Source organism: Dendrobates tinctorius, unplaced genomic scaffold (genome assembly GCF_039654945.1).
Source record: "Dendrobates tinctorius isolate UK_male_01 unplaced genomic scaffold, ASM3965494v1 ptg000169l, whole genome shotgun sequence".
NCBI classification, from domain to species: Eukaryota; Metazoa; Chordata; class Amphibia; order Anura; family Dendrobatidae; genus Dendrobates; species Dendrobates tinctorius.
Genome location: NW_027361836.1, coordinates 1,692,261 through 1,719,757, shown reverse-complemented (window position 1 = coordinate 1,719,757; position 27,497 = coordinate 1,692,261). Strand labels below are relative to the sequence as shown.

General features: G+C 45.8%; 1 protein-coding gene across 2 annotated transcripts; it reads right to left on the bottom strand.

Annotated features, from left to right (window-relative positions):
* Positions 1-5,398: 5,398 nt before the first annotated feature.
* ELOC (elongin C) lies at positions 5,399-26,912 on the bottom strand. 2 transcript variants are annotated; one of them, XM_073550780.1, is made up of 4 exons: positions 26,761-26,912; positions 22,728-22,764; positions 20,349-20,492; positions 5,399-5,822 (listed from the first exon to the last, which is right to left on the bottom strand). In XM_073550780.1, exons 2-4 carry the CDS (start codon positions 22,729-22,731, stop codon positions 5,632-5,634), a joined length of 339 nt encoding a protein of 112 aa, XP_073406881.1. In that variant the 5' UTR covers positions 22,732-22,764; positions 26,761-26,912; the 3' UTR covers positions 5,399-5,631. The 2 variants fall into 2 exon arrangements, with proteins under 2 accessions (XP_073406881.1, XP_073406882.1); XM_073550781.1 differs by having other exon boundaries at positions 26,840-26,861.
* Between the last annotated feature and the right edge of the window lie 585 nt (positions 26,913-27,497).

Sequence of the window (27,497 nt, the reverse complement as noted above, 5' to 3'; positions counted from 1 at the left end):
CAGATCGCTGATCTGTCACAGTGATCTGTGATGTGACTGATCAGCGATCTGTCACAGGACAGTGATGTCCCACCTGGGACAATGTAATAAAGTTTAAAAAAAAAATAAATAAAAATAAATCGCCAAATACATTGGAAAAAAAAAATGTTCCCCCAATAAATTCATTTTTTGGAAAAGAAAAAACCCAATAAAAGTACACATATTTGGTATCGCCGCGTCCGTAACGACCTGCCCTATTAAACTGTCCCATTAGTTAACCCCTTTAGAGAACCCCTTAAAAAATAAAAAGCCAACGAGATAGGTTCGAATGGAGTCTCTGTCATAGCAGTGAGGACTAGGTTCAAGTCCCACGGCATAAACCTATCCTTCATTATTGGCCTGGATCTACCTGCTGCCTTAATGAATCTGCTTATCCAATAATTACCAGCAATGTTACAGCTAAACAGAGCCCCCAAGGCTGACACTTGTACTTTAAGGGTACTGGTAGAGAGTCCCATGTCTAGACCTTTTTGTAGGAACTCTAATATCTGCATTATAGGTGCTGAATCCCCAGCGATTACTTCTGAGTTTTGAAGGAATTTTTTCCAAATTCTAACGTAAATTTTTGTGGTAATGATTTTCCTACTCTTAAGTAGGGTGTTAATTAGGTCTGCGGAGAAACCCTTCTCTTCTAATAATGACCGTTCAAACTCCACGCCGTCAGATGAAGGCCAGCCACCTGAGGATGGAAGACTGGGCCCTGGGACAGGAGATCCGGGATGTCCGGCAGAACCCAAGGATCGGACACCGACATGGTCCTGAGGCATGAGAACCATGCTCTCCTGGGCCAAAATGGAGCGATGACTATAACCCTCGCTCTGTCTTTCCTGATTTTCCTCATCACCAGGGGTAGAAGAGATAGGGGAGGGAAGGCGTAGGCTAGTTTGAAGTCCCAGTTTATCAGGAAGGCATCTACCGCCAGAGGATTTTCTCTGGGATTCAGGGAGCAGAATTGTTTCAATTGCGTGTTGTCTCTGGTGGCGAATAGGTCTACCTCTGGATATCCCCACTTTTGAACAATCAGATTGAATATGGAGGTGTTTAAAGACCATTCCCCTTGCTTTAGCCGATTGCGGCTTAAAAAGTCTGCCGTGATGTTGTCTTTTCCTTTTATATGCAATGCTGTTAAAGATAGGAAGTATTGTTCTGCTAGATGGAACAACCGCTCTGCTACAAACATCAGGGTCTGGAACGGGTCCCGCCTTGGTGATTGATGTATGCCACGGTGACCCGATTGTCGGAGAACACTCGCACGTGCCATGCTCCGGCCCCCCTTGCGCCGGGTCGCCGCGCGACCCCCGGATCGGCATGCACCCGCGGCGCGCGCCGGAGGTCGGCCGGCACCCGACTTCCGGTATCGGCGCTATCGCTCCGCCCCTTCCGCCGCGTCACTTCCGCCGCTCACAGAGCCCTGCGGGAGCGCGCGCGGAGCCGCGCAGCCCTGCCCGGAGTGCCAGCCCCCCCACGCGCCCGCCGCCATGAGCCCGGCCAGGGGACAGCACCGACCGGAAGGACCGGGCCTGGGGAAGCGCACCGGGGCATACATACCAGGTGCTGGCTTTGGAGACGGCATCCACCGGACCCCTGCTCCACCTGCTTCGTCCACTGCCGTGGTGACCTACCCGGCCCCACCGTGGCGCTTCCAGGGACCCCGCACTGACCGAGGTAGGAGACCCCCTCGCTACCTGGGTCGGTCAGCCGGCCTGGGTATTCAATGAAGATTCCATGACGGACGATCTGTAGAGTCCTGTCCTCTAGGAACAGGAAACCAACTGATGCGTGGGAGAGGTGCCACCCTTTTTGTATCTGTAGGTTTCCTGTTCCTAAAGGGCGGATCCCCTCTCTCAGGTGGTGCTGTCATGGACGACCGAATAAAATAATGATTTATTATCATACCGCCGAACATAAAGTGCAATAACGCGCGATCAAAAAGACGCATATAAATATCCATGGTGCAGCTGAAAACGTCATCTTGTCCCGCAAAAAACGAACCGCCATACAGCATCATCAGTGAAAAAATAAAAAAAAGTTATAGCTCGCAGAATAAAGCGATGCAAAAATAATAATTTATATAAAATAGTTTTCATTGCATAAAACCGACAAAACATAAAAAAAATGACCTAAATGAGGTATCGCTGTAACCGTACTGACCCGAAGAATAAAACCGCTTTATCAATTTTATCGCACACGGAACAGTGTAAACCCACCCCCCCCCCCAAAGAAATTCATGAAACGCTGGTTTTTGTTCATTCTGCGTCCCAAAAATCGGAATAAAAAGCGATCAAAAAATGTCACGGGCCCGAAAATGATACCAATAAAAACGTCAACTCGTCCCGCAAAAAATAAGACCTCACATGACTCTGTGGGTCAAAATACAGAAAAATTATAGCTCTCAATATGTGGTGATGCAAAAACTATTTTTACAATAAAAAGCGTCTTTTAGCGTATGACAGCTGCCAAACATAAAAACCGCCATAAATAGTAAATCAAACCCCCCGTTATCACCCCCTTAGTTAGGGAAAAATAATAAAATTAAAAGAAAATGTATTTATTTCCATTTTCCCATTAGGGTTAGGGCTAGGGCCAGGGCTAGGGCTGAGATTAGGGTTAGGGGTGTGTTGGGGTTAGGGTTGGAGTTATAATTGGGGGGTTTCCACTGTTTGGGCACATCAGGTGCTCTCCAAATGCAACATGGCGTCTGATCTCAATTCCAGCCAATTCTGAGTTGAAAAAGTCAAATGGTGGTCCTTCCCTTCCAAGCTCTGCCATGCGCCCAAACAGTGTTTTACCCCCACATATGGGGTATCAGCCTACTCAGGACAAATTGCAAAGCAACTTTTGGGGTCCAATTTCTCCTGTTACCCTTAGGAAAATAAAAAATTGGGGGCAAAAATATCATTTTTGTGGAAAAAAATGATTTTTTTATTTTCATGCCCGGGCGTTATAAACTTCTGTGAAGCACTTGGGGGTTCAAAGTACTCACCACACATCTAGATAAGTTCCTTGGGGGTCTAGTTTCCAAAATGGTGTCACTTGTGGGGGGGGTTTCAATAGTTTAGGTACATCAGGGGCTCTCCAAACGCACATGACACCCGCAGACCATTCCATCAAAGTCTGCATTCCAAAACGTCACTACTTCCCTTCCGAGCCCCGACGTGTGCCCATACAGTAGTTTTCTCCCACATATGGGGTGTCAGCGTACTCAGGACAAATTGGACAACAACTTTTGGGGTCCAATTTATCCTGGCACCCTTGGGAAAATAAAAAAATTGGTGACTTAAAGATCATGTTTGTGGAAAAAATACGATTTTTTTATTTTCACGACCGAGCGTTATAAACTTCTGTGAAGCACTGGAGGGGTCAAAGTGCTCACCACACATCTAGATAAGTTCCTTGGGGGGGTCTAGTTTCCAAAATGGTGTCATTTGTGGGGGGTTTCCACTGTTTCGGTACATCAGGGGCTCTCCAAACGCGACATGGTGTCCGATCTCAATTCCAGCCAAAAACGTCAAATGGCGCTGCTTCCCTTCCGAGCTCTGCCATGCGCCCAAATAGTGGGTTATCCCCACATGTGGGGTATCCGCGTACTCAGGACATATTGCACAATAACTTTTAGGGTCCTGTTACCATTGGGAAAATAAAAATTGGTGCTGAGAAGATCATTTTTGTGGAAAAAATATGATTTTTTTGATTTTTTAATTGTACCGCTGAACGTTATAAACTTCTGTGAAGCCCATGTGGGTTCAAAGTTCTCACCACATATCTAGATAAGTTCCTTGGGGAGTCTAATTTCCAAAATGGGGTCACTTGTGGGGGGTTTCCACTGTTTAGGTGCATCAGGGGCTCTCCAAATATGACATGGCATCCGATCTGAATTCCAGACAATTTTGCATTGAAAAAGTCAAACGGCGCTCCTTCCCTTCTGAGCTCAGCCATGCACCGAAACAGTGGTTCCCCCCACATATCAGGTATCAGCGTACTCAGGACAAATTGCACAATAAATTTTGCAGTCGAATTTCTCCTGTTACCCTTGGTAAAATAAAAAAAATTGAACCTGAAGTTTTTTTTTGTGAAAAAAAGTTAAATGTTCATTTTTTTTTAAATATTCAAAAAATTCCTGTGACGCACCTAAAGGGTTAATAAACTTCTTGAATGTGGTTTTGAGCATCTTAAGGGGTGCAATTTTTAGAATGTTGTCACTTTTGGGTATTTTCTATCATATAGACCCCTCAAAGTGGCTTCAAATGTGATGTGGTCCGTAAAAATAAAATGGTGTTGCAAAAATGAGAAATTGCTCGTCAATTTTTAACCCTTATAACTTCCTAACAAAAAAAAAATTTTGGTTCCAAAATTGTGCTGATGTAAAGTAAACATGTGGGAAATGTTACTTATCAAGTTTTTTGTGTGCCGTATCTCTGTGATTTAAGGGCATAAAAGTTCAAAGTTCGAAAATGCAAAATTTTCGCCAAATTTCCGTTTTTTTCACAAATAATCGCAAGTTATTTGAATGAAATTTTACCACTAACATGAAGTACAATATGTCACGAGAAAACAATATCAGAATCACCGGGATCCATGGAAGCGTTCCAGAGTTATTACCTCATAAAGGGACAGTGGTCAGAATTGTAAAAATTGGCCCGGTCATGAACGTGCAAACTACCCTTGGGGCTTAAGGGGTTAAATAGAACATGCAATGTCAATCATTTGTCTTGGATTAAGAGAAGCACAGTCGTGGGATAGTGATGTACCACCACCACTGGCCAAAGCACTAGTACCACCATATCTGGAATATGGCACCAGAAAAGTCTCAAAAGTGATAAGCGGCACAGAGAATCTTAGTTCTGAGGAAACATTAAATTATATTTAGTACATAAATGGTCCATACAAAAAATATGGCCAAAGGCAGTTTCATGTGAAACCCTGAAATAGAGGGGGCACTGCCTGTATGTGTAGAAAGAAAGGTTCAATCTCCATAGGAGGCAAGGCTTCTGTATCATAAGACGAGTAAATCGGTGGAAAAGTCTACCTCGGGAACCGGTGACAGCGGGATCCGTCATTTGTCTCAAAAAGTGCTTTTATTATTTTTAGAAGTAAATGTATAACATTCTTCATCTGAATGATCCATTTGATTGACACTTGGGATCAGAAGGGGAAAACCTGCTCTTTGAGGCAGACTGGGTCATACATTATACAGTAGATATGTCTTTCCTTTATCCTATCCCATCCATCGGTTGAAATTGATGGACATGTGTCTTTCAAAACTACTACCTAAAGAAAAAATAACAAGGAGCTTTTTTTTATCTCACATACAACCATCAAATGCCACAAGTATGAAAAAAGGAAGTCTACACCATAGGAGCAATATCCAATTATCATATTGGTTTATTAATGTGGGAAAAGAATGCGTTTGCGAAGAAGCAAAAGGTTTCAGTGCTCTTCTGAGAAGTATGTGGCTCTTCTTCCATAATATACATCACGCAGAAGAAAAAAGGTGCAAACATGCTACAATGGCCGAAAAATTACTGATCGGGAGTTGGTATTAAATACAAAAGAAAAACATTTTACATAGTAATTTCCCATAATTTACTTTATTCAACAATCTAGGAAGTTTGCTGCCATCAGAAGCTCCAGTGCAATCTCCGGTGCAATGGGGAACTCGGGGATTTCCGTTGAGCTGTTTGTGTAACGAACTTTGTAGGTGAAGTACATGCAGACCTTTGACAGGACATGAGAAGGAATCTCTCTAAAATTCACTTCATTGGTTTCATTTTCTGCAAACTGCCCTGGAACAAAAAAAATCAGAGATGTTTAATATAAACAGATGTAAAAGTCTTAAGTGTACGAGTCACTGCAAAGACGGTAATGACAGAGATCAGTATCATCTATGGTTCCATCGGGCAGCATTTATTGTATATTACAGATAACTTTAGGATACATGCCCGCGATCCGAAATAGCAGCGGTCTGCACACAGCTCACCTGCGTGCTACGATACAAGCACAGTGGATGGGATTTATAGACATCCCATGCTCACTGTGCCATTTGACGCTGCGTAAACTCCCCGTAATGCGTGTTTATGAGCAAGTCAATTCCTGTGGCGGAGACCGGCGTCTCAATATTTCCACAACAGAATGTATTGGATGTGGTCAATGCCCATTTTTCAATATACACATGTGGATTTAACCACCTGATTGAATGCAGCGTTTTGGGTGCAGTGAAAATATGCTGCATCCAAAGAGCTGCTATTTCCTGATCGTGGTAACGTACCATAACCTGTTCTGGAAATCTTGCAGTTTTCCCTCTTTGATTTGAGAAGGCAAAAAGTGAGATTGCAACAAATCTCTTCCACAAGCTGCAGAACAATAAGGAGTTGTCCACTCCTTAGGTTGTGATGAACTATTTGTTAGGACAGATTGGTGAGGGGTAAATACTCAGCTATCAGGTGCGGCAGTGTCCAGGTGTAATCAGTGGACGGACAGGAGCCGTACAGCGCCATATACTATTTAGTGTCTGTAGCAGAGAAATGCAGCTCATCGCTTTCTTTAAATGGGTTATCAGCAAGCTTGCTTATTTTTCTATAAGGAGCCAAGGTATTACAGGCAGGTAATTGCTGACTGCCTGCATGTTCTGCCCAGCACTGATCTCTCGTTTTACAGCAGTTGTGGATCACTTGTAGATGATCCTGATGCTTCATATGACCCACAATTCAACAGAGCAGCTCCTCCTCTTCTGCTCTACCATGCTGACTGACAGCTCCCCACAGTGTGACTGCCAGCTACTACTAATGGACTTCCCATAGACGTTATACCAACAGGCAATCTTCTCTTATTCCTGCACTGACGTTCTACAATGTCAATGCATTCTAAGCAGCAACTTTCATAAGGTTGTGAAGCCGTTGGAGAGGAAAGCTGTTGTCGAGGAAAGCTGTTGCCACACACAACTAAACTTCCCATAGAGAAAATATCCATGGTTCATGACCCTGTTTACCTTGAGGATTACTGTATATACAGTGCCAGACAGGAAGCACTTACCCTGCTTCCTCCTCCTGACCCTACAGTTATATAGGTATCGGGCGGGAACGCGAGATGTTGGGTCCTAGGAAGCCCACAAAGCTGTGCTATGCAGACAGGAGGCTGAAATTTCCCTTTAGCAGGGGAGGACATATCATTGGTGCTACAGTAAAATCAGCTTCTGACAGAAAACTAGTGGACTGCAAGGGGCCCATATATATGCTTCTCTTGCACAGGAGTGCTTTTCCTGTATGTTGACCACCATAGAGCAGGGGCTTATATGCTAGCCCAAGGTTGAAAATAAAAATGAATGTATGGCTATGTAAAAATTCACCCATAAAAATCTTTTAACCACTTCATGACGTGGTGATTTTCTGTTTTTCTTCCTCCCCTTCTAACAAGAGCTATAACTTTTTTAATTTTCAGTCCATATAGCATCGTGAGGGCTTGTTTTTTACGTGACGAGTTGTACTTTTGAAAGACACTATTAATTCTACCACAGTCTACTGGAAAATGGAAAAAAAAATTCCAAGTGTGTTTAAGTTGCAAAAAAAGTGAAATTCCACAATTGTTGTTTTTTTTTTTTCATTTACCATGTTCTCCAGGTCAGTAAGATTACACAGATACCAAACATGTATAATTTTAGTTTGTTTTTTTTTAATTTAAATGGTGAAAAAAAATTTGGAAACTTAAAAAAAACTTTTTTTTAAACAAAATATGGAAAAAAATCTTAGCTACTTACCGGTAACGAGATTTTACAGAGACGGTAAGCACCACCTGAGGGAAGGTATCCGCCCACCAGGACAGGAAACCTACTGAATAAAAAGGTGGTACCTCTCCTCCGCATCAGTTTGGTTTCAGAGCACGAGAGGACCTCCAGACAGTTACTAGCATAACCATCAAACACATTTTATTTAACACCCTTAAATTGCACACCACAAGTGACAAAGTGGGGGAGGGAATATAAGGGTGCTGTCATGGGCTCTGTAGAATCCAGTTACCGGTAAGTAACTAAGATTTTTTCCCTTCTCCCGTGACAGCACCACCTCAGATTTATATAGATCAAAGCACCCTAGGGAGGGATCGCCACTTGCAATACCTTCCTCCCAAAGGACAGGTCAACAGAGGACAGTTTGAGGCCATAGCGTCTATAGAAGGTGGAAGGGTAAGACCATGTGGCCGCCTTACATATCTTGTCGAAGGACACCTCTGCTCTCTCAGCCCAGAAGGTCGCCATAGCCCTGGTGGAATGGGCTTTCAGATTTCCAGTAACTGGTCGATTGCTAGAGGTGCAGGATAAGCTAATGGCGTCCCTTATCCATCTAGCTATGGTCACCCTTGTAACACCATACCCCTCCCTGATTCCATGGAATGACAAATAATGCCTCATTCTTCCTCCATTGCCTAGTTCTGTCTAGTGTCAGGGCCCTCCTGACATGTAACGTGTGAAGTTTGTGTTCTTCTGCAGTCCTTGGTTTACTAGAGAAGGAGGGAAGAACTACCTCCTGACTCCTATGAAACTTCGAGACCACTCTGGGGAGATATGCTGGATCTGGCCTCAACACCACCATATCATCTAACACCTGCATAAAAGGATGATTAATAGATAGGGCGTGCAAATCACTAACCCTACGCGCCGACGTTAGGGCCACAAGAATCACCGTTTTTAGTGCTAGTATTTTATCTGGCACCTCATGTACGGGCTAAAAGAGCGATTTTGTTAATTCTTTCAGGACTAAGTTTAAATCCCACGGGAGTATTTTTGGAGCTAGCGTAGGCTTAGACCTCTGGCATGCTTTAATGAACCTAGTCACCCACCTATCTGCCACCAGGTTATAGTTGTATAAGGCTCCTAAGGCGGATATCTGCACCTTAAGGGTTCTGTTGGCCTTGTCCATCTCCATACCCCTCTGAAGGAACTCTTTGACTGGGACCGTACCCCCCAACAGACCGCCCTGAGAAAGCCAAAAGTTTAGCCCATATCCTGCCATAAGTTCTAGTTGTTATTGGCTTCCAACTCTGCATCAGAGTAGCTACCAAGGCTGGAGAAAACCCCTTCTGTGTTAGCAGCAATCTCTCAAAATCCAGGCTGTCAAATGAAGATCTGACTTTTGAGGATGTGACACTGGGCCCTGCCTGAGGGGACCTGGTACATCCGGGAGAAACCAGGGATCTACCAAGGACATCCTCCTCATCCAAAAGAACCATGGTCTCTTGGGCCAGGAAGGAGCCGGAAAGGAGCAATGAGGGTGACATCCGTCACTTCCTCCCAAATTTTCCTCAGAACTGCCGGGATCAACATTAATGGGGGAAAGGCATAAGCTAGTTGGAAATCTCAAGTGGTTCTGTAGTGCATCTACTGCGTATGGTCTTTTTCTTGGGTTCAGAGAACAGAAGACCTTTGTCTTCCTGTTCTGTTGGCAACTAAATCTCTCTCTGGCTGCCCCCAAAGATCCACAATCTGCTGAAACAAAGATGGATCTAGTTCCCATTCCAAGGTTGTCCGGCTGAGGAAAGTCTGCTTCCTCATTCCGCTTTATATATAGGGCCGATATTTGCAGCTGATGTTCCTCCATAACCTGGAAAATATCCTGAGCTAGCCGCATTAGGGGCCGGGATCTTGTACCCCCTGGTGACTGATATAGGCTACAGAAGTTCGATTGTCCAACATTATTCGAATGTGGCTCCCTTCTAAATTCAGAAGGAACTCAATGACTGCGTTTTTTATTGCTAGCAGTTCCCTGTAGTTTGAGGAACAGCCTGCTTCTGCCTCTGACCAGATTCCCTGAATTATATGGTCTCTGAGATGCGCGCCCCATCCTTCCACGCTTGGGTCTGTCACTATCACATCCGATATTTGGAGGGACCATGGAACGCCGCGCGCGATAGATTCCCTGGATCCAGCCACCAGACCATGGAGTCTACTGTTTCCTAGATGTCCCCAAGCCTCCTTTCCCCCTCCAGGATATCCTGCTGAAAGGCCCTGGAATGACACTGGACCCACTGTACTGCTGGAATGCATGAGGTCACTTATCCTAGAAGGGACATGGCTTTCCTCAAAGACATGACCGGGTTGGTCAAAACTGCTGACAGTAGGGCTATAATCCTGTCTTTCTTTCCCTCTGGTAGGAGACAGACCTGTTTCTCGGAGTCCAAAATAAGCCCCAAGAAGGACTGAACCTTCTGGGGCTGCAGCCTCGTCTTTTCGATATTTATTATCCATCCAAGATTGGACACAGTGTCTTGGATGTAATTCAGTTGAGTACTGCATTCGTTTTCTGTTTTGCCAATCACTAAAAAATCGTCCAGATATGGCACTACTAACACGTTCTTATCCTGTAAACGCGCCGTCACCTCCAGAACAATCTTGGAGAAGATTCTCGGGGCCATGGACAGACCAAAGGGCAGCGCCCTGTACTGGAAATGTCTGAGTTGTCCGTTTATATATATACTGCTTCCCTTAGGAATTGCTGGTCTTCCTGATGAATGGGGACATGGTAATATGCGTCCTTTGAATCCAAGACACTCGTATAACAGCCCGGGAACAAGATCTTGATTGCTGTCTTTATCGACTTCATTTTCAATGGTCTGTAGACCAGGAATTTGTTGAGGCCTTTGAGATTGATGATAATCCTGAACGACTGGTCAGGCTTCCTTATCAGAAACAGGTGAGAATAAAACCCCCTCCCCTGCTGCTGCACGGGCACCTCCACTAACACCCTCTTTTGAAGTAGGAGCAACACTTCTGCTTCCAGGATCTGGGGGACAAGATCCTGAAGCTGTGCCTGGGAATAGATGTGAACGCTAGTCTCAGCCTTGATCTTATTATACTGAGCACCAAGGCATTGGTCAAGAATTTCTCCAAGGCAATTTGGAAGTGGGACAGCCTTCCTCCTACCTGGGACCGCCCATCACTTGGAGGATTTTCGGCTCCTCGACGAGGAACCCCCAAACATGAAACCCATGCCTCTCTGTTTCTTTTCTCTCCTGTCGCCCTGTTCTTGGATGGTCTACTCCTGCTATATTTTCTCCTACGAAAGGAACTTTTAAACTGAGGACGGGATACACTAGGAAAGCCCTTCTTCGTGTCTGCTGCCTTAATCGACAATATCGTCCAGAGCTTGACCGAAAAGATATTTGCCTTCACACGGGATAGACTGATGGACTAAGCATCCCCCGGCCAGCTTTTGAGCCATAGGGCTCTACGGGCAGCATTAGAGAGGTTTGCTGATCTTGCCGCTAACCTAACTAAGTGGAAGATCTGCCAGAATCTCTTGCCTAGCTGCTGTAGCCACACCATCATTGATCTCGCGGTGCAGGTTGCTGCTGATTATACTCACCGGAGGGGGCGGTATGGTCCGATGGGTGTCGCGGTCCGGTGCCTCCCATCTTCATTGATCCCGTCCTCTTCTTCCCTTCCTGTAGTGGCTCCAGCACAGGATGTAGCAAAGAAGATGGTAGCAGTAGTGGCTGCTGCTGCGGTGGCGTCGGGCGACGCTGCTGCTGTGGCTGCTGTAAGCTCATCCATGGTCTGGACGCTGCAGGAAATGACATCTATACATATCTATAGCTTGCTACACAAATTATATTTTTACTTCTTAATTCTTGTTTTCCGCCACCAAGGAGAACCACGTGCAAGTTTCTAAATTAAGAGAGGGAAGTGAACAGGTGCTGTCGTGGACTCTACAAAAGAGTATTTCCGGTAAGTAATCCGTTTTTTTCTCTTCGCCACGACAGCACCCACTGAGAGACTTTCAGAGATAGTCACTTGGGAGGGCACACCGTGTTAAGGACCGATCTACCGAAGGTCAAGTCCTCAGAGGAGGATAAATCTAGTCTATAGTGGCTATAAAACGTAGATGGACAAGACCATGTTGCAGCCTTACATATTAGTTCAATTGGGACACCTGCCCTCTCTGCCCAGCAGGATAATATGGCTCGAGTAGAGTGCGCCTTTATACCCTGTGGAAGGTCTTCTTTTGCTGAATATGCCATCGTGATCGCATCTCTGATCCACCTGGACAGCGTACGTATCGTAACCTTAGACCCCTTCTTGTTACCCTGGAAGGAGATAAAAAGAGCCCTACTCTGTCTCCAGGGACTGGTTCTATCTAGGTAGATCAGGACTGCTCTTCTCACGTCTAATGTGTGAAATTTAACCTCTTCTGGTGTCACTGGGTTCTCATAGAAGGAGGGAAGGCAGACCTCTTGGGACCTATGAAATCTTGTGGCCCGCTTGGGAAGATAGGACGGGTCTGTTTTCAATACCAGTTTGTCCTGGCTTACTGACAGGAATGGGGGATCTACCGATAGTGCCTGGAGATCACCTACTCTGCTTTCCGAGACTAGGGCTACTAGTAGAGCAGTTTTCAATGAAAGGCACTTTAATGATGCTAGGTGCAAAGGCTCGAACGGGGCCTGAGTTAAGGCATCTAAGACCAAGCCAAGGTCCCAAGTTGGTAGCTGAGGGATGTGGACTGGCTCGTTCTCTGACAAGCGGAAATAAATCTGGTCACCCATTTGTTGCCTGCCATATTGTGGTTATATAAGGCTCCTAGAGCCGATACGTGAACCTTTAGGGTGTTAACTGAGAGTCTTAACTCTCGGTCCTTCTGCAGGAATTCTAGAATAGCTCTAATGGGTACTTCACTGGAAAGTTTTGCAGCGCAAAAGCTAAAAATTTCTTCCATATTTTCACAAATTATTGTTGTGGATTCTTTCCTACTCTGTAGTAGTGTGTTAATAAGATTTGAGAATCCTCTTAACCTCAATAGCCTCCTTTCAAATTCCATGCCGCTAGGTGCAAGGATTTGACTCGGGGATGGTGGCAGGGTCCCCGAGACAGAAGGTCCCGATGTAGTGGGAGAATCCATGGGTCGGCTATCGACATTGCTCTCAACCATGAAAACCAAGGCCTCTTGGGCCAAAAGGGGGCTATTAAGATGACCTTCGCACCTTCCTCCCTTATTTTCCTGACCACTGTTGGTAACAATATCATTGGAGGGAAGGCGTAGGCTTGTTGAAATGTCCAGGGTGTTTGAAGGGCATCGAGGACGTCTGGATTGTCCTCCCTGTATAGCGAAGCAAACTTTTCTACTCGTCTGTTGGCTCTTGTCGCGAACAGATCTATGTCTGGTCTGCCCCATCTGGCCGCTACCTTCTCAAAGATGCGCCGACTGAGAATCCACTCTCCCCGGTGTAAAGTCTGGCGGCTGATATAGTCCGCTCTGGAGTTGTCTACTCCTCTGATGTGGATGGCGGATAAGGAGCGGAGATGTAATTCGGCCATCTCTAGAATTCTCTCCGCGATAGACATGAGTGGCCCTGATCGCGTACCTCCTTGCCGATTTATGTATGCCACTGCAGTGCTGTTGTCTGTTTGGATTCTCGTAAAATGGCCCATTGCAATTTTCTTGAGTGGAATTGGGCCCACTGCACCGCCGGAATGCATGATATTAGGGACCCCAGTAAGGACATGCCCTCCCTCAAGGACATCGTGTTCTTATCACCCGCCATCCGTACCTTGTTAATTATAGCCCGTATTTTTGTTTTTGGCAAAAAACATTTGACTGACTGACAGAGTCTATCTGAAGGCCCAGGAACGTCTGACAGGTTACCGGTTGCAGTCTGGACTTTTCCCAGTTGACCAGCCAGTCTAGTGTCTGAAGGGATGAGATAATATCAGCTATCCTATTTTCGCATTGGGCCACCAAATTTCCTACTATGAGGAGGTCGTCCAAGTACGGGATTATTAAGGTGTCATTTAGCCTTAAGTACGACATCACCTCTAGCATTAGCTTGGTAAAAACGCAGGGTGCCATGGATAACCCGAACGCCATCGCTGTGAACTGGAAGTGTCGTATTTGGCCCTTTAACACGACCGCCACTCGTAGGAATTTTTGGTGCTCTCTGCATATAGGGAGATGGTAATAGGCATCCCTCAGGTCCAATACTGCCATATAGCACCTAGGAAACAAGAGTTTTATCGCTAAATGAATTGATTCCATTTTAAAGGACCGCAGTCTCAGAAAGGAATTAAGCTTTTTTAAATTAATTATTGTTCTAAAGGAACCATCCAGCTTAGGGACTAGAAACAGGGGAGAATAGAATCCTGTTCCCCATTCATCTCTGGGCACTTCTACCAGAACATGCTTGGACAAGAGCCCTGTTATCTCTATTTCCAAAGCTTCCTGCTGTGCTTGTGACTTCAAAGAAGTCAATAGGAAGGAGTTCGGTGGGTACCGAACAAATTCTAGCCTTAGGCCTGATGACACAATATTAATGGCCCAGGAGTTTGATGTTATTCTCTCCCATTGGTGGCTGTATTTTAGTAGTCTGCCACCTACCGGTGAATTATCGCTACCGAAACCTGTCCCCTGACCTGAAGGGACGCTTCCCAAATAGGTTGCCTCTCTGCTTGGGATCTTTATTACCCCAACGGTCTTGGGGTCTGAAATCCCTCTTTTTCCCAATTGGAGGCTTCCTGAAGGCTCTCCTGTTAAAGGGAATGTATGGGTTAGGGAATCCTTTCTTCCTCTCACCCGCCTTTGTCAGGATGTCGTCCAGTTGTGTGCCAAACAGGTACTTAGCCTGACAAGGCATAATGCAGAGTCTAGTCTTAGTCTGCACATCGCCTCTCCACCCCTTCAACGATAAGGCCCGCCGGGTTGTGTTGGTTAAACCCGCTGCTCTGGCGGATAGACGGAGGGAGTCAGCTGAAGCGTCGGATAGGAAGGCGAAAGCACCCTTAATCAGGGGAATGGAGCCTGTCTCTGGATGCTCCATTTTTTATTTTCTCCTCCAATTCGTCCAACCATACTATCATGGACCTCGCCGTGCACGTGGCTGCTATAGCCGGTTTAAAGGCCCCCGTGCATGCCTCCCAAGACCGCTTGAGGAAAGCATCCGCTCTGCGGTCTATCGGGTCAGACAACGTTCCTGCGTCCTCTACTGGTAAGGAAGACCGGCGGGAGGTGGAGGCCACTGCCGCATCCACCTTGGGGACTCTAGACCAAGACGCCAGCTCGTCATCATCAAAGGGGTATTTTCGTTTTGAAGCTAAGGGGATAAAGGCTCTTTGCCAGTCTTTCCCATTCCTTTTTTAACAGTTCCTTAATTGCTGGTACTACGGGGAAGGCTCTGACCTTCTTTTGGGAGATGCCCGCAAACATTATTTCCTGCGGGGTTTTAGGCTCCTTAACCTCAGATAGCCCCATGGTATTCTGCACAGATTTGACCAGATTATTCTCACTGTCTGTGGGAAAGCAAGTCTGCTCCTCTTCTTCTGAGGTTGGGTATTCCTGAGACCCGAGTCCAGTTCACGCGCTTCTGAAGGCGACCCCGATGTCGGTGACCTTATCCCTCTAACGGAGGTCTGTCCCCCTTGACTACTAGCACCGCCTAAGGCCCGTAGCTCTTTTCTGATTATCATACGAATATCCTCCTTTCTACCGGAGGACTCCTCCCGCAGGGTTTGCTCAATACATGATTGACATAACTGCTTAGGGTGACTATCCGGGAGGGGTTGGGAGCATAAAGCACATTCCCTGTTTTTCTCCGTTCTTTTAGCCTGAAGGTATATAAACAGACAAAAACGGAATGCCATCAGCTAGGAGCTTGACCCAATACACTCACCCGTGAATTTCGTTAGCTTAATACCGGCTGCGGGGCTCGAGACTCAGGTTGAGGCGAGGAACTAGGTGCTTTCTTCCGCTTTTTCTCCGAAGCTTCGCTCTGCCTAGAGCGTCCGCTAGTCTCTCTCCTGGAGCTGCTGCTTCTTCTAGTATTATCACCTCTCCTTGTACCGCTTTGAGAGGCTTCTCCTGGCTGTCCCTCGAGGAGCGAAACCGGGTCGTTTGCTAACATGGCTGCGCACCGGTGTGCCTCTGGCCGGTGCTTTTATGCAGCCTCCCGGTTTTGTTTCCGCTCTCTTTTTTTTTTTTCTTTGAAACAAACTTTTTTTTCCCTCTGCGCTACTGCGCATGTGCGGTCGCGCCCGCGGTCTCGCGCTGCTTCTCCTGCCCCGGAAGTGCCTCCACCGCCTCCGGGCCGCCTGGTCTCCTGAATAATGGTGCCAGCTATCTGCTCCCCTGGCCGCCGCACGTCTCCCGACCGCTGCCTCTGCATCGCCGGAACAGCATACCGCTGAAAAACATCAGGTATGCTGATTCTCCCTTTCAGCGCCCGTGGCACATATCGCATCCTGTGCGAGCTCAGGGCTTCATCTTCCACCCTGGCCTCGCCATCCCCGGTTGTTGCTGTTAATGTGGGGGGAAAAGGGGGGGGTCTTCTCCTGGTTCCCCGACTCCCCGACGCTGTGCCACCCTCCGCAATGCGCTATTCCCTGAGGAATTTCCTAGGTGCTGCTCCAACGCACCCCCTGGTGAGCCAGGCACTCTTCGTCAAGGCCTCACCCGCATCACCAGCTGAGGGGGTTTCCCATCCTGGATCCGCCCGTCGCTGCTTCCAGCTCTGTGGCCCCCGTTGCTCATATAATGCCGCGGCCGGCTACCAGGCCAGGAATCCTCTTCTCCGTGGGTTCCTTCCTAGGAACAGGAAACCAAACTGAGGGAGCGAAGGGGACCGCCACATTTATCTCTGTAGGTTTCCTGTTCCTAGGGGCGGATCCCCTCTCTCAGTGGGTGCTGTCGTGGCGAAGTGAAAAAAGTGGAAATGACTGTTCCTAGCCCACCCCCTTTTCTAATATATAAAAATTTCACCCGGCTATTTGCCTGCCTTCAGCTGTGTTCATATCAGTACATAAGAATTTGGGTCTCAATTCATGAAAGCAACTACACCAGAATTCTGGCGTAAGTTGTTTTGTAAGGGTTTTTTTTTTTGTTTACCATAACCAGTTTCTTCCATCTCTGCCAAAATGGTCAGAGCTGGGACGGGATGGGGGCTGCAGTGAGGACGTAATGCCTCAGTTCATCTAAATTTATGATGAGCTGTGCTGTTCCCTACGCCGTGAGCCCCTATACCAAAAGACTCCAAATCTCACCCAGCAAAAATAAAATCAAGCAGACTTATAGTTAGTTATATTAATCTTTTCCCACTGACTATACGTGTGACATGTTCACTGGCCTTTTGTATGGCAGGAAGAGTGTGGCTTAGGCCTGTTTCACACTTCAGTTGTTTGACATCATTCAAAATCCGCCTTTTTTTTAAAAAAAAAAAAACCCGGATCCCCCATTTTTTTCCCATAGACTTGCATTAGCGGCGGATTTTGACGGATCTGTCATAATTTTGGTGTCCGCTGTCTTGAGTGGACGGACAACGAAACGTTTTTTGTCAGTGTTAAAATAGCGGATAGCAACGGATCCATCACTTCCGCCATGCGTTATAATGGACGCCTATGGGCGACGGATCCATTGCCAACCGTTAATTGACGGAATCCGCCAACGGATCTGCTTTTTTATACTGAGCATGCCCAAATGAATTTCCTTTCAGGAAATTTAACCCCAAAACCCGTTCTGGCAGCAAATCTCTCTCTCTCCTTTCCAGAGTACTATTGCTTTAAATTTCTGACATTGGTGGCTGAAAAGGAGCTGTCAAAACACGGATCCGGTTCATCCGTTTGTTGTCAAACGGAAATGGATCCGTGGTTTTTAATCTTTGGCGGATTTCAACTGACGTCAAAAAACTGAAGTGTGAAGCAGGCCTTACCCATAAGTAATAGAACCAGACACCCAAATCACTGGCTGACAATACAACGTGCCCAATGTACCCCTGTCTGGCTTCCCAATACAATTTTGCATGTGTCGCTTAGTCCTTGGTCTCCTTACAGTATATACTGTAGTGTTTCCCCTGCATTCTGCACTGAATATATAGGGGAACGGTTACGCTCGGTTCTCTATACACAAACAAGTGCAGGAACTGGAGCAGGATTTGTATTTACTCTCTAAATACACAAAGAAGAACACTTTACACACAGGCAGAAATCACAAGATGACATATTTAACATACCTTAAAAACATACAAGAATTTCCAAACAGACCACAGGCTCCGAATAGGGGGTTATACAAGGTCAGGACAACTCTCTTTTAAACTTAAGGACCCAAGAATTTTTCGATTTTGTGCTTTCGTCTTTTCTTCCAAGAGTTATAACTTTTATTTTCCCATCGACCTAGGCGCATGAGGGCTTGTATTTTTGTGTCACGAGTTCTAGTTTCTACGCCATTAATTTTATCATATAAACATGAAAGAAAAATATTCCAAATGCTGTGAAATTGTGACCCTCCACCTCCTGCAATTCCACAATTTTTTTTTTCACAGCATTCACCATGCAATAGAAGTGAGCTAGTAACAACATTCCCCAGGTCAGTAAAATTACGGCGAGACCTGTAACTTATTTTTACATTGATGGAGCTATATATAAACAGTTTTTCTAATATGGATTAAAAAGTCCTTACTCTTACCTCTCTAGGTTCACCGCTTGATTTCAGAATATCAGGTACACATTGTGATAATCAAGTGCAGTGACTGCAACAGCCTCTGTCCCCTCCCATCATCAGTGATATCAGTCTCAGGGCCTGGGCTAGTCCCTGCCCTACGGAACATGTGTCGGTTGACCATTCCAATATATGTTCAGTATAAGTGTACTTCTTACTGTGCAAGATTCTTCTCAATACACAGTGACAGTGCACTCCCTCTCTGGTTCTAATTAGAAGTGATGAGCTGGCTACAGGGCACACTGTCAGCGCACACTCAGTTACCTCCTTACAATGAGTACTAATTGCTTTGTATTTCAATTTTTGTAGGAGGTAAGGAAAAACTGTTGTTTTGGTTTTTTTCTCCTTTGCTTTTCAGTGTTAACCTATTTACCTTATGGGTAATTATGTTAGATTTTAATAGATCACACCTTAACACATGAAGCATTACTGAATGCTTCTATTTTAAATATATATTGCGCCTTAACCACTTTGCAGACACTGACATGTATGGAGCGGGCTCAGGAGCTATGCCTGCTCTATATATACTCACGAATAAGCCGAGATTTTCAGCCCATTTTTTGGGGCTGAAAGTTCCCCTCTCGGCTCATACGCGTGTCATATACCAGGGGGTCGACTGGGAGGGGGAGTGTCAGGTCATACTTACCCCCCCCCCCCGGAGCGGTCTCTGCAGGCCCCCTGCTTCTCCCGGTCTCAGGCTCCTTCCTTCAGCAGTCACGTGGTACCGCTCATTAAAGTAATGAATATGCTCATATTTATGACTTTAATGAGCGGTACGTGACCGCTGAAGGAAAGAAGGGAGACCGGGAGAAGCAGGGGCTGCAGAGACCGCGTCAGGAGGGAGTAAGTATATGTGATAGCCACCTGTCCCCGCTGCTCTGTCCTCTCCTCCGCATCCTCTGTCTGTGATGTTCAGGTCAGAGGGCGCGGTGACGTAATTAGTGCACGCCGCGCCCTCTGCCTGAGCGTCACTGACAGAGGGACCCGGCAGACAGAGCGACATGCAGCCATAGAGCGGGGATCAGTAAATATTGCCAGTGCCGGGGTCCTGAGCGAGCGGTGACACCGGCACCTGTCCCCGCCTGCTCAGGACAACGGCAGCGGGCCCCCAGCGGCAGCATTTGGGGGCATAATCTATGGAGCATTTTATGGGGTATAATTTTGGAGCAGCATATGGGGCCATATTCTATGGAACATCTTATGAGGCATCATATGGGGCATAAAGTACAGAGCATCTTATGGGGTCATAAACTATGGAGCATCTTATAGGGCAGCATATGAGGCATAATCTATGGAATATCTTATGGGGCCATAACCTTTATGGAGCAGCATATTATTCTATGGAGCATCTTATGGGGCATTATTAACCTTTGTGCAGCATTATATGGGGTGTATATTGTATGGAGCATCTTATGGGGCAATCATGAACTGTATGGATTATATGGGGCTCCTGATTCAATATGGATATTCGAAAACATTTAACCTACTGATGTCTCAATTAATTTTACTTTTATTGGTATCTATTTTTATTTTTGAAATTTACCAGTAGCTGCTGCATTTTCCACCCTAGGCTTATACGCGAGTCAATAAGTTTTCCCAGTTTTCTGTGGCAAATACACGAGTAAATACAAAAATATAGATCTATAACTCCATTTCCAAAAATTGTAAAAATTCAACCATTGCCTATAGCAATAGAAATGTAAAAAAGCTATAAGCCTTTGAAGAAGGGGACAAAAAAAAAAAAAGAACAATCACATAAAACACAGCTGGCATCTGTCAGGTATGGTCCTGGCTCAGATCCTGCACCTGGCAGATGACATACGTCTACGTTGTGACACAAGTTACACATACCTGGACCGCTGAGCATGGCTTTTATTGTTCCTGACGTCAAAGCATGTTCTCTCTTAACAATGAACTCATGGCCATCTGAGGATATAAGCTTTACGTACATGGCATCAGGCCCTTCACAGCCACCATATGTCTTCTCTTCAAGCTCTGGAAAGACACGACTGCAAATCACTTAAAGGCACTTACAAATTACCAATCTAATGTGGTTATCCATTTATGAAACGATTGGGGATTAGCTCCATACATTATTAGCCTTTTATAGAAATTCCTCAAAAAATTGCAGACATTTGTGTTTTGCAGTAAAACATTTTTGAATGATATAAGAAAAATTCTCACACAATTTTTTATTTCTGTTTTATTACAGGAGACAAGGGCTTCAGTGGAATGGGCGATTACGTGAGTATGTTTCAAGCCCTTTCCGACATTGGACAAATTAGTATGCCAATATTGGACTCCCCCGTTAGGAGCAGGCTCCAGCGCTGAGCAAGCACCTTTCCGGGCACATGAAAGTTGATATATACAGCTGACGTGTGCCCGCAACAGCTGTGGGTGGAATCACGATCCACCTGTGGTTGTTAACTAGTTAAATGCCGCTGTCAATCTCTGACAGCAGCATTTAACTCGCGCTTACTGGAAGCGTGTCACTAAACCCGCCCATCAGTGACCGATGTCCCGATGACATGAGATCTATTGAACTCCTCTATGGTTGTCATAGACAGATTGCAAAGCGCGCGGCCCGGTGGTCGGCGCTCATAGCAAGTGAGCATTTCTGCAACATACAGGCGATTTTATCATTGCCTGTATGTAGCAGAGGCAGACAACTGCAGCTTCTAGTCTCCCATAGTGACTATTGAAGCATGCAAAAAAGTAAAGAAAAAAATGTTTTTAAAAATATTTAAAAAAAACAAAAGTTCAAATCACCCCCCCTTTTGCCCCATTCAAAATAAAAAACATAAAATATACACACATATGGTATCACCGCCATCAGAATCGCCCGATCTATATAAAAAATAATTAATCATATCGTTAAACGGCGTAACGAGAATAAAAGTCAAAAAGCCAGAATTATGTTTTTTTTTTTTGGTCACTGCAACATTGCATTAAAATGCAATAACGGGCGATCAAAAGATCGTATCTGCACCAAAATGGTATCATTAAAAAAGTCAGCTCGACGCGCAAATAATAAGCCCTCACCCAATCCCAGTTAATGAAAATTGGAGATGCTATGGGTATCAGAAAATGGCGCTTTTTTTAAAAAAAAAACTTTGGAATTTTTTTCACCACTTAAATTAAAAAGAACCTAGACAGGTTTGGCGTCTATGAACTCGTAATGACCTGGAGAATCATAATGGCAGGTCAGTTTTAGCATTAATGAGCATGGTAGAAAAAAGAAAAAAAAACTGTGGGATTGCACTTTTTTTGCAATTTCACCACACTTGGACATTTTTTCACGTTTTCCCATACACGATTCCCATTACTAAGCCATGGGCTTGATGTCACTGGACAATACAAAGGTGACATCAACCCCAAAATGGGGGGATCCCATGTTGTTATTTTTTTAAAATTATTTAAATAAAAAAAAAAAAAGTGTGGGGACCCCTCTATTCTTGATAACCAGCTTTGATAATGCTGATAGCTGAGGGTTGCAGACCCCAGCTGTCGGTTTTGCCTGGCTGGTTATGAAAAATACAGTGGAACCCACACATTTTTTTTTCAATTATTTATTTAGAGCACAGGTGTCAGCTAGTCCCATGAGCCGACACCAGTGACGGACATAAACTTTCTACCTTCTATCACAGCTGCAGGCTCACGCTGTCATTTGACAGCGTGGGATTTGCAGCTGTCACACCAGCAGTAATGATTTGACCGTCGATCAGAAGCAGTGTTTGCTGCGCTGTCATGCACAGGACAGAGTGGCAAACACTGTATGTTCGGGCCCCCCTTTAAAGAGAACAGGTTCTGTGTTCAGGTACCCAAACTTTTTTTTTTTTTTTTACAGTTCGGCCAAACCCGCTGCACCCAAACATCAAGGGGGACATCCATATCTAGTGATAAGGTATACGCCCAAAAGCTTGAGTTGACTCATATCTGTGTGAAGGACGCATGTCTTTTTCACCCGTCCTGGTATCTTTATAAGATGAGATTAGCCTTTTACCGTCACAGGTAACAACATACTGCTGAATTTTACTGTAACTGTAGAGATCAAAATGACAAAAATGCCCCTTATATCTAACACTGGGAGCTTACTTTTAGGTAATCCCCCAACTTTCTAAATCATATAGAAGAGAAAGCGAATAACATGGAGAAGAGAGTAAATATGTATATTATTATATTTTTATGCCATACATGATATAATGCATGCACAGAAGACAATGAACGTACCCATCCTAATGATGATCTCTCTTCTGGGTGTTGATTTCTAAAGAAAAAAAAAAAAAAAAGCAATTCATCAATACAAACAAGTGCACTATAATCCTAAAGAAAATACCATAAGTGTTTAATCAGTCACTTTCGCCTATTAGCACACAGTACAGTAGTTTTTTGCTACACCGATAATTAAGGATAGGCCCATTTTGGGCTTTTAGGACGAAGGCTAATTTGTTGGAGCCATACTTCTAGCTATGAGAGTGTTTTTTTTAACCAGGATGAGTTGTATTTGTTGGTGGTACCAATTTGCAGTACATATGACTACTCATCTAACTTGTATTAACTCTTTATAGGAAGAAAAAACAAACAATTCTGTTTTCTGAAGCTTTAAATTTTGCGCCGTTTACGTGATGCACAAATAAAGTATTCCTTTTATTCTGTGGGTCAGCTCAGTTACGCCTATTCCACATGTAGTTTTATGACTCCTCTACAATGAATATCATTTTTTTGCCATCATATTCTGAGTTTCCTAAGTTTTAAAGCTTTATGAGGGATTATTTTTTGTGCAATAAGTAGGGATGAGCGAAACCAAATTGTAAAGTTCGGAGTCCGTACCGGACATCTAGTGCCTGGTAACGAAACCTGAACACGGACTTCTCACAGGATGCCCAGTTTACTGTTCGGATGCCTAACAAAGTTTGTTGAAAGACTGCAGCACAGCCAATCAACAAGTTTTTAGGCTGTAGGCACCTCCTGGGCCATCACAGCCATGCCAAGAATTAGCAGGGCTGTGAAGGGCCGGAGCAGCACGTGACCTGGGACCGGACGCAAATGGAGTGAGGGACAGTGTTAGGTAGTGCACTCTGCCAAAAAAATGCTATACCTAGCACGTGTCTCAAGGGGAGAACTGTGATCAAAGCCGCTGTGTGTACTCTGCACCCATATCTGTGCTCCTAAAGTAAGTAATACATTGGGTTCAGTAGTACAATGCCGGATGTGCTGTAAATGTTTTCATAAGAATTTGGTAGAGTTATGAAATGTCCTATAAACATCTGTTCTGTTCCTGATCAAAGGATCTCGGCTTTTAGTTGAATTGAGCTGAATCTGTGCTGCACTTTATGTACATGCTCAGTAGTGACCAGGAATGTGGGGTCAGTCATAGTCAGCTAAATTGAGGAATCGGAATTTAGCTTAAGTACTGTGACTTTAAGCCACTGTGTGTACTCTGCTACACCGCGTGCGGGAATAGTAGTCCAAAAAGCCTCTGTACACTCTGCAGCCGCGTCTGTACGAGTAGTGTGCCCAAAAAATTACAGCCGTGTTTTTGGGAGTAGTGTATCTAAAAAAAAAAATTGTACTATGCAGACTTCTCTTTCCCATTTGAGCACCAAAAAGTTTCTGTTTGTACTGTAACAAAATAAGGACTGTAGCACACTGTGGTGCTGGATTTTGCCACCTGCTGAGTAAGGTTTTACACATTTCTGTCATGCTAACTATCCCTTCCAAATTGGTGCCCATGCCCCATCTGCGTTGGTGACTTCATCGTTCTCTGCCGTGTGCTTCCACTGAGCCCCCTCTGTCAGGTGGGGACATCATCAGTAGAGCGCCTACCAGCATGCACTTCATTCCTGCATTTTCAGATCTTGTTCTAGTGATGGAAGTAAGGATGGCACATTATGCTTGTAGCAGGGATACAGCAGGGTGGCCACCCAGTAATCAGCAATTGTAACAATCTGGGCAACTTGGCAATTGTTGTGCAGGCACAGCAGCATGTATTGGCTCACGTGTGCCAGGCTGCCAAGAGGAAGCGACAAGCTATGCTCAATGGGAGGTGTATCGCCTGTATCTCTCCAGCCATGCTCCAGTGATGCCTGTGAGCTGCTTTGAGTACCACCCTGCTGTGATCACCATTGTCTCTCATACTCTAAAACCGTCCCCCCCCCCGCTGGACATTTGTGTACGTAACCAGTGTTGGTAGGAACCCATCCTCCAAGGCATGTGTGAACACCAGGCATGATAATGGTGTGAATGGACGCTTTTACTATTACTCATCCTCATGTGCCACCACATCGTCCATCATTGCCTTCGAGGTTTTTTTTTTTTATAGGAGGCAAAGAAGTAGGATAGTAATGCTGATAATGGTGTCATCAGCGCTGGCCATTTTGATGGAGTACTCGAAGCAGCACAACACACGTCCCATATGGAGGCCCACTCAATTGGTCAAGAAGTGGTGTTCTGCAGAGCGACTCACCCGTGCGTGCTGCAGCTCAAACTCCAGCATCACCTGATGCTGCTCACAGTCTCTACAGCATGTGCAAGGTGGAGTTCCACCTAGTGGATACGTTGCATATGAGGCAGGGATCAGGAACAGATGGGTGAGCACGCCAGACACAGACAGCTTGCACTTTCTGACCGGATGAAGAGACGGAGTAGGAGAAAACATGGACAGAGAGAAGTCTAGGCTCGCAGTAGCAGCAAACATAATAGCTATTGGGAGGCCACGGCGATTTTACACATTGATCCCTCGTTTGCTGTGCAGTTGGGGAAGTGTGACCACCACCTCTTTCTCTGAACTGCCCACGTCACTCGTATGGCCTTGACTCTATGTGGGGTCTAAGGCCTCATCATCCCCCATCGCATCACCACACCTCTGCAGCCTGTCCGTAACTTTGCTGCCTGACTAATCCACTTCTGTCCTCGCTACTCCTCCGATTTTCCTTCTGGAAATCCCTCAATTGTCTCCCAATTAAACAACATATTCACTTCAGGCTACCAACACTGACCTACAAAGCCATCCATAGTTTGCCTCCCCTATGTGTCTCTGAACTAATCTCCCACCATGTCATCTCTAGTCCTCCTTCACACTTGTACTTCATCCATTTGCCTGCAAGACTTCTTCCCAACTATCTCCCATCCTGTAGAATTCTGTGGCCCAACATGTCCGATTACCCCCTACATTCTGAAATTTCAAGCAGATCTTTGTTTTTGCTACAAAACAAAAGCAGCGTTTTACACTATCCAGAAAGTGAATGACATTTCTGAAATCTCATGTACACGCTGCTATTTTTTCATTGCAGATTTAAACCAAAGTGTTTTTATCAAGTCTTCCAGCGTTTTTTCACCCATTCAAATGAATGGGAGAAAATAAACCTGTGTATATGTTATGCAGCATTTTTCCTACCAACAGTCTAGCTTTTGGCTGTGGAAAGATCCGCTGCAAATAGGCAATGTGTGCACATCCCCTTACTGTACTTTCACAGATCCTTTGCGATGTCAGTGAATCAATAACATCCTGAAGGAATAGATAGCTTGCCTGCATTAATCAGCACAATTAGAATTCTAATAAATTGGTAAAAAAAGAGTTTTACACAAAACACAACATTTATAATATTAAAGGGGTTGTCCAGACGACAGAGCTGACCTAAGTCATCAATATGAGATCGATGGGGGTCTTCAGCCCCCCGATCAGCTGATACTTGTATCAGCGGTGGCCAGATATAAAGCCACTTCCACACACTGTCTATTGCTGCAGCTTCTTCCCCCATTCAAGTAAATGGGCCGTGATGTGTTCTATTGGGCAGCGGGCACAGAGCCATGTATGGAGCTGGGGGTCTCCGGCTTATATCTGGTCACTGCTGGTGGTGGGTGGGTGTCGGACACCACCCTAAGCACCACTCCTATCAGCCCCCATTAAGCTTTCCTGGATTCGCAGAGCGCTCCACACTATTCAGCTTTATAAATCACATTTAATATTTGCATCAGAGCTGGAAACTGACAGATGTCTCCTGCCTCCAGGGCCTTGTGGACCCACCGAGCGAATACCGTGCGAGCAGCCCGCCAGGACGGTCAGGGCTCAGGGAAAGCTGGGTGACAATGACGCAGGTGACGGCAGTCACTGTATAGGGAGCAGAGGAGGCGCTGTACTGTGCGCACGGAGGGAGAGCAGGGTCCAAGGCGCCATAGAGAGGTCAGTCCCCGCCATGTAACACACGGACACGCCACGGTCCCGGCCCCGCAGCTCTACACACGTAACGCCGCAGCCACTCACCCGCCGGGCCCGGTTCCCCCACCACAGACTGGCTGAGCACCTAACGATGGCACTCGCAATCACTTCCGGAAGGTCTCACCCTTGCAGCGGAACCGGAAATTACGTCATCTCCGAGCGTCAACTAAAACGTCTCCCTGGTAACCGCGGTGAAGCTGCTCCGTACGTCTTGTCTGCGCTCGGCCGAAAACTGAGCTGCTGGTCACGGATCTAGCACGGATCCCCGGAGCCGCATCACCCGGCGTGATCGGGACTCCTTTATTCTTTGCACGTTTTTCCTTCTTCCCGCCATCAGCCTATTTTCTTTCAGGGACGAGTTGTAGTTCCTACTGATTCTATTATTTTTTCATGCAGTGACCTGGAAAATGGGTAAAACGCCAAATGGGATAAAGTGTAACCCCCTCTCCAGGATCCGGGCCGTTCACCTGATGATGTGACCCCCGTAACATCGGGCGATGGCCAGCCAGGACCCCGTAACATCGGGATGGCCGACCACGACCCCGTAACATCAAGGGATGGCCGACCAGGACCCCGTAACATCAAGGGATGGCCGACCAGGACCCCGTAACATCAAGGGATGGCCGACCAGGACCCCGTAACATCAAGGGATGGCCGACCAGGACCCCGTAACATCGGGCGATGGCCAGCCAGGACCCCGTAACATCGGGATGGCCGACCAGGACCCCGTAACATCAAGGGATGGCCGACCAGGACCCCGTAACATCAAGGGATGGCCGACC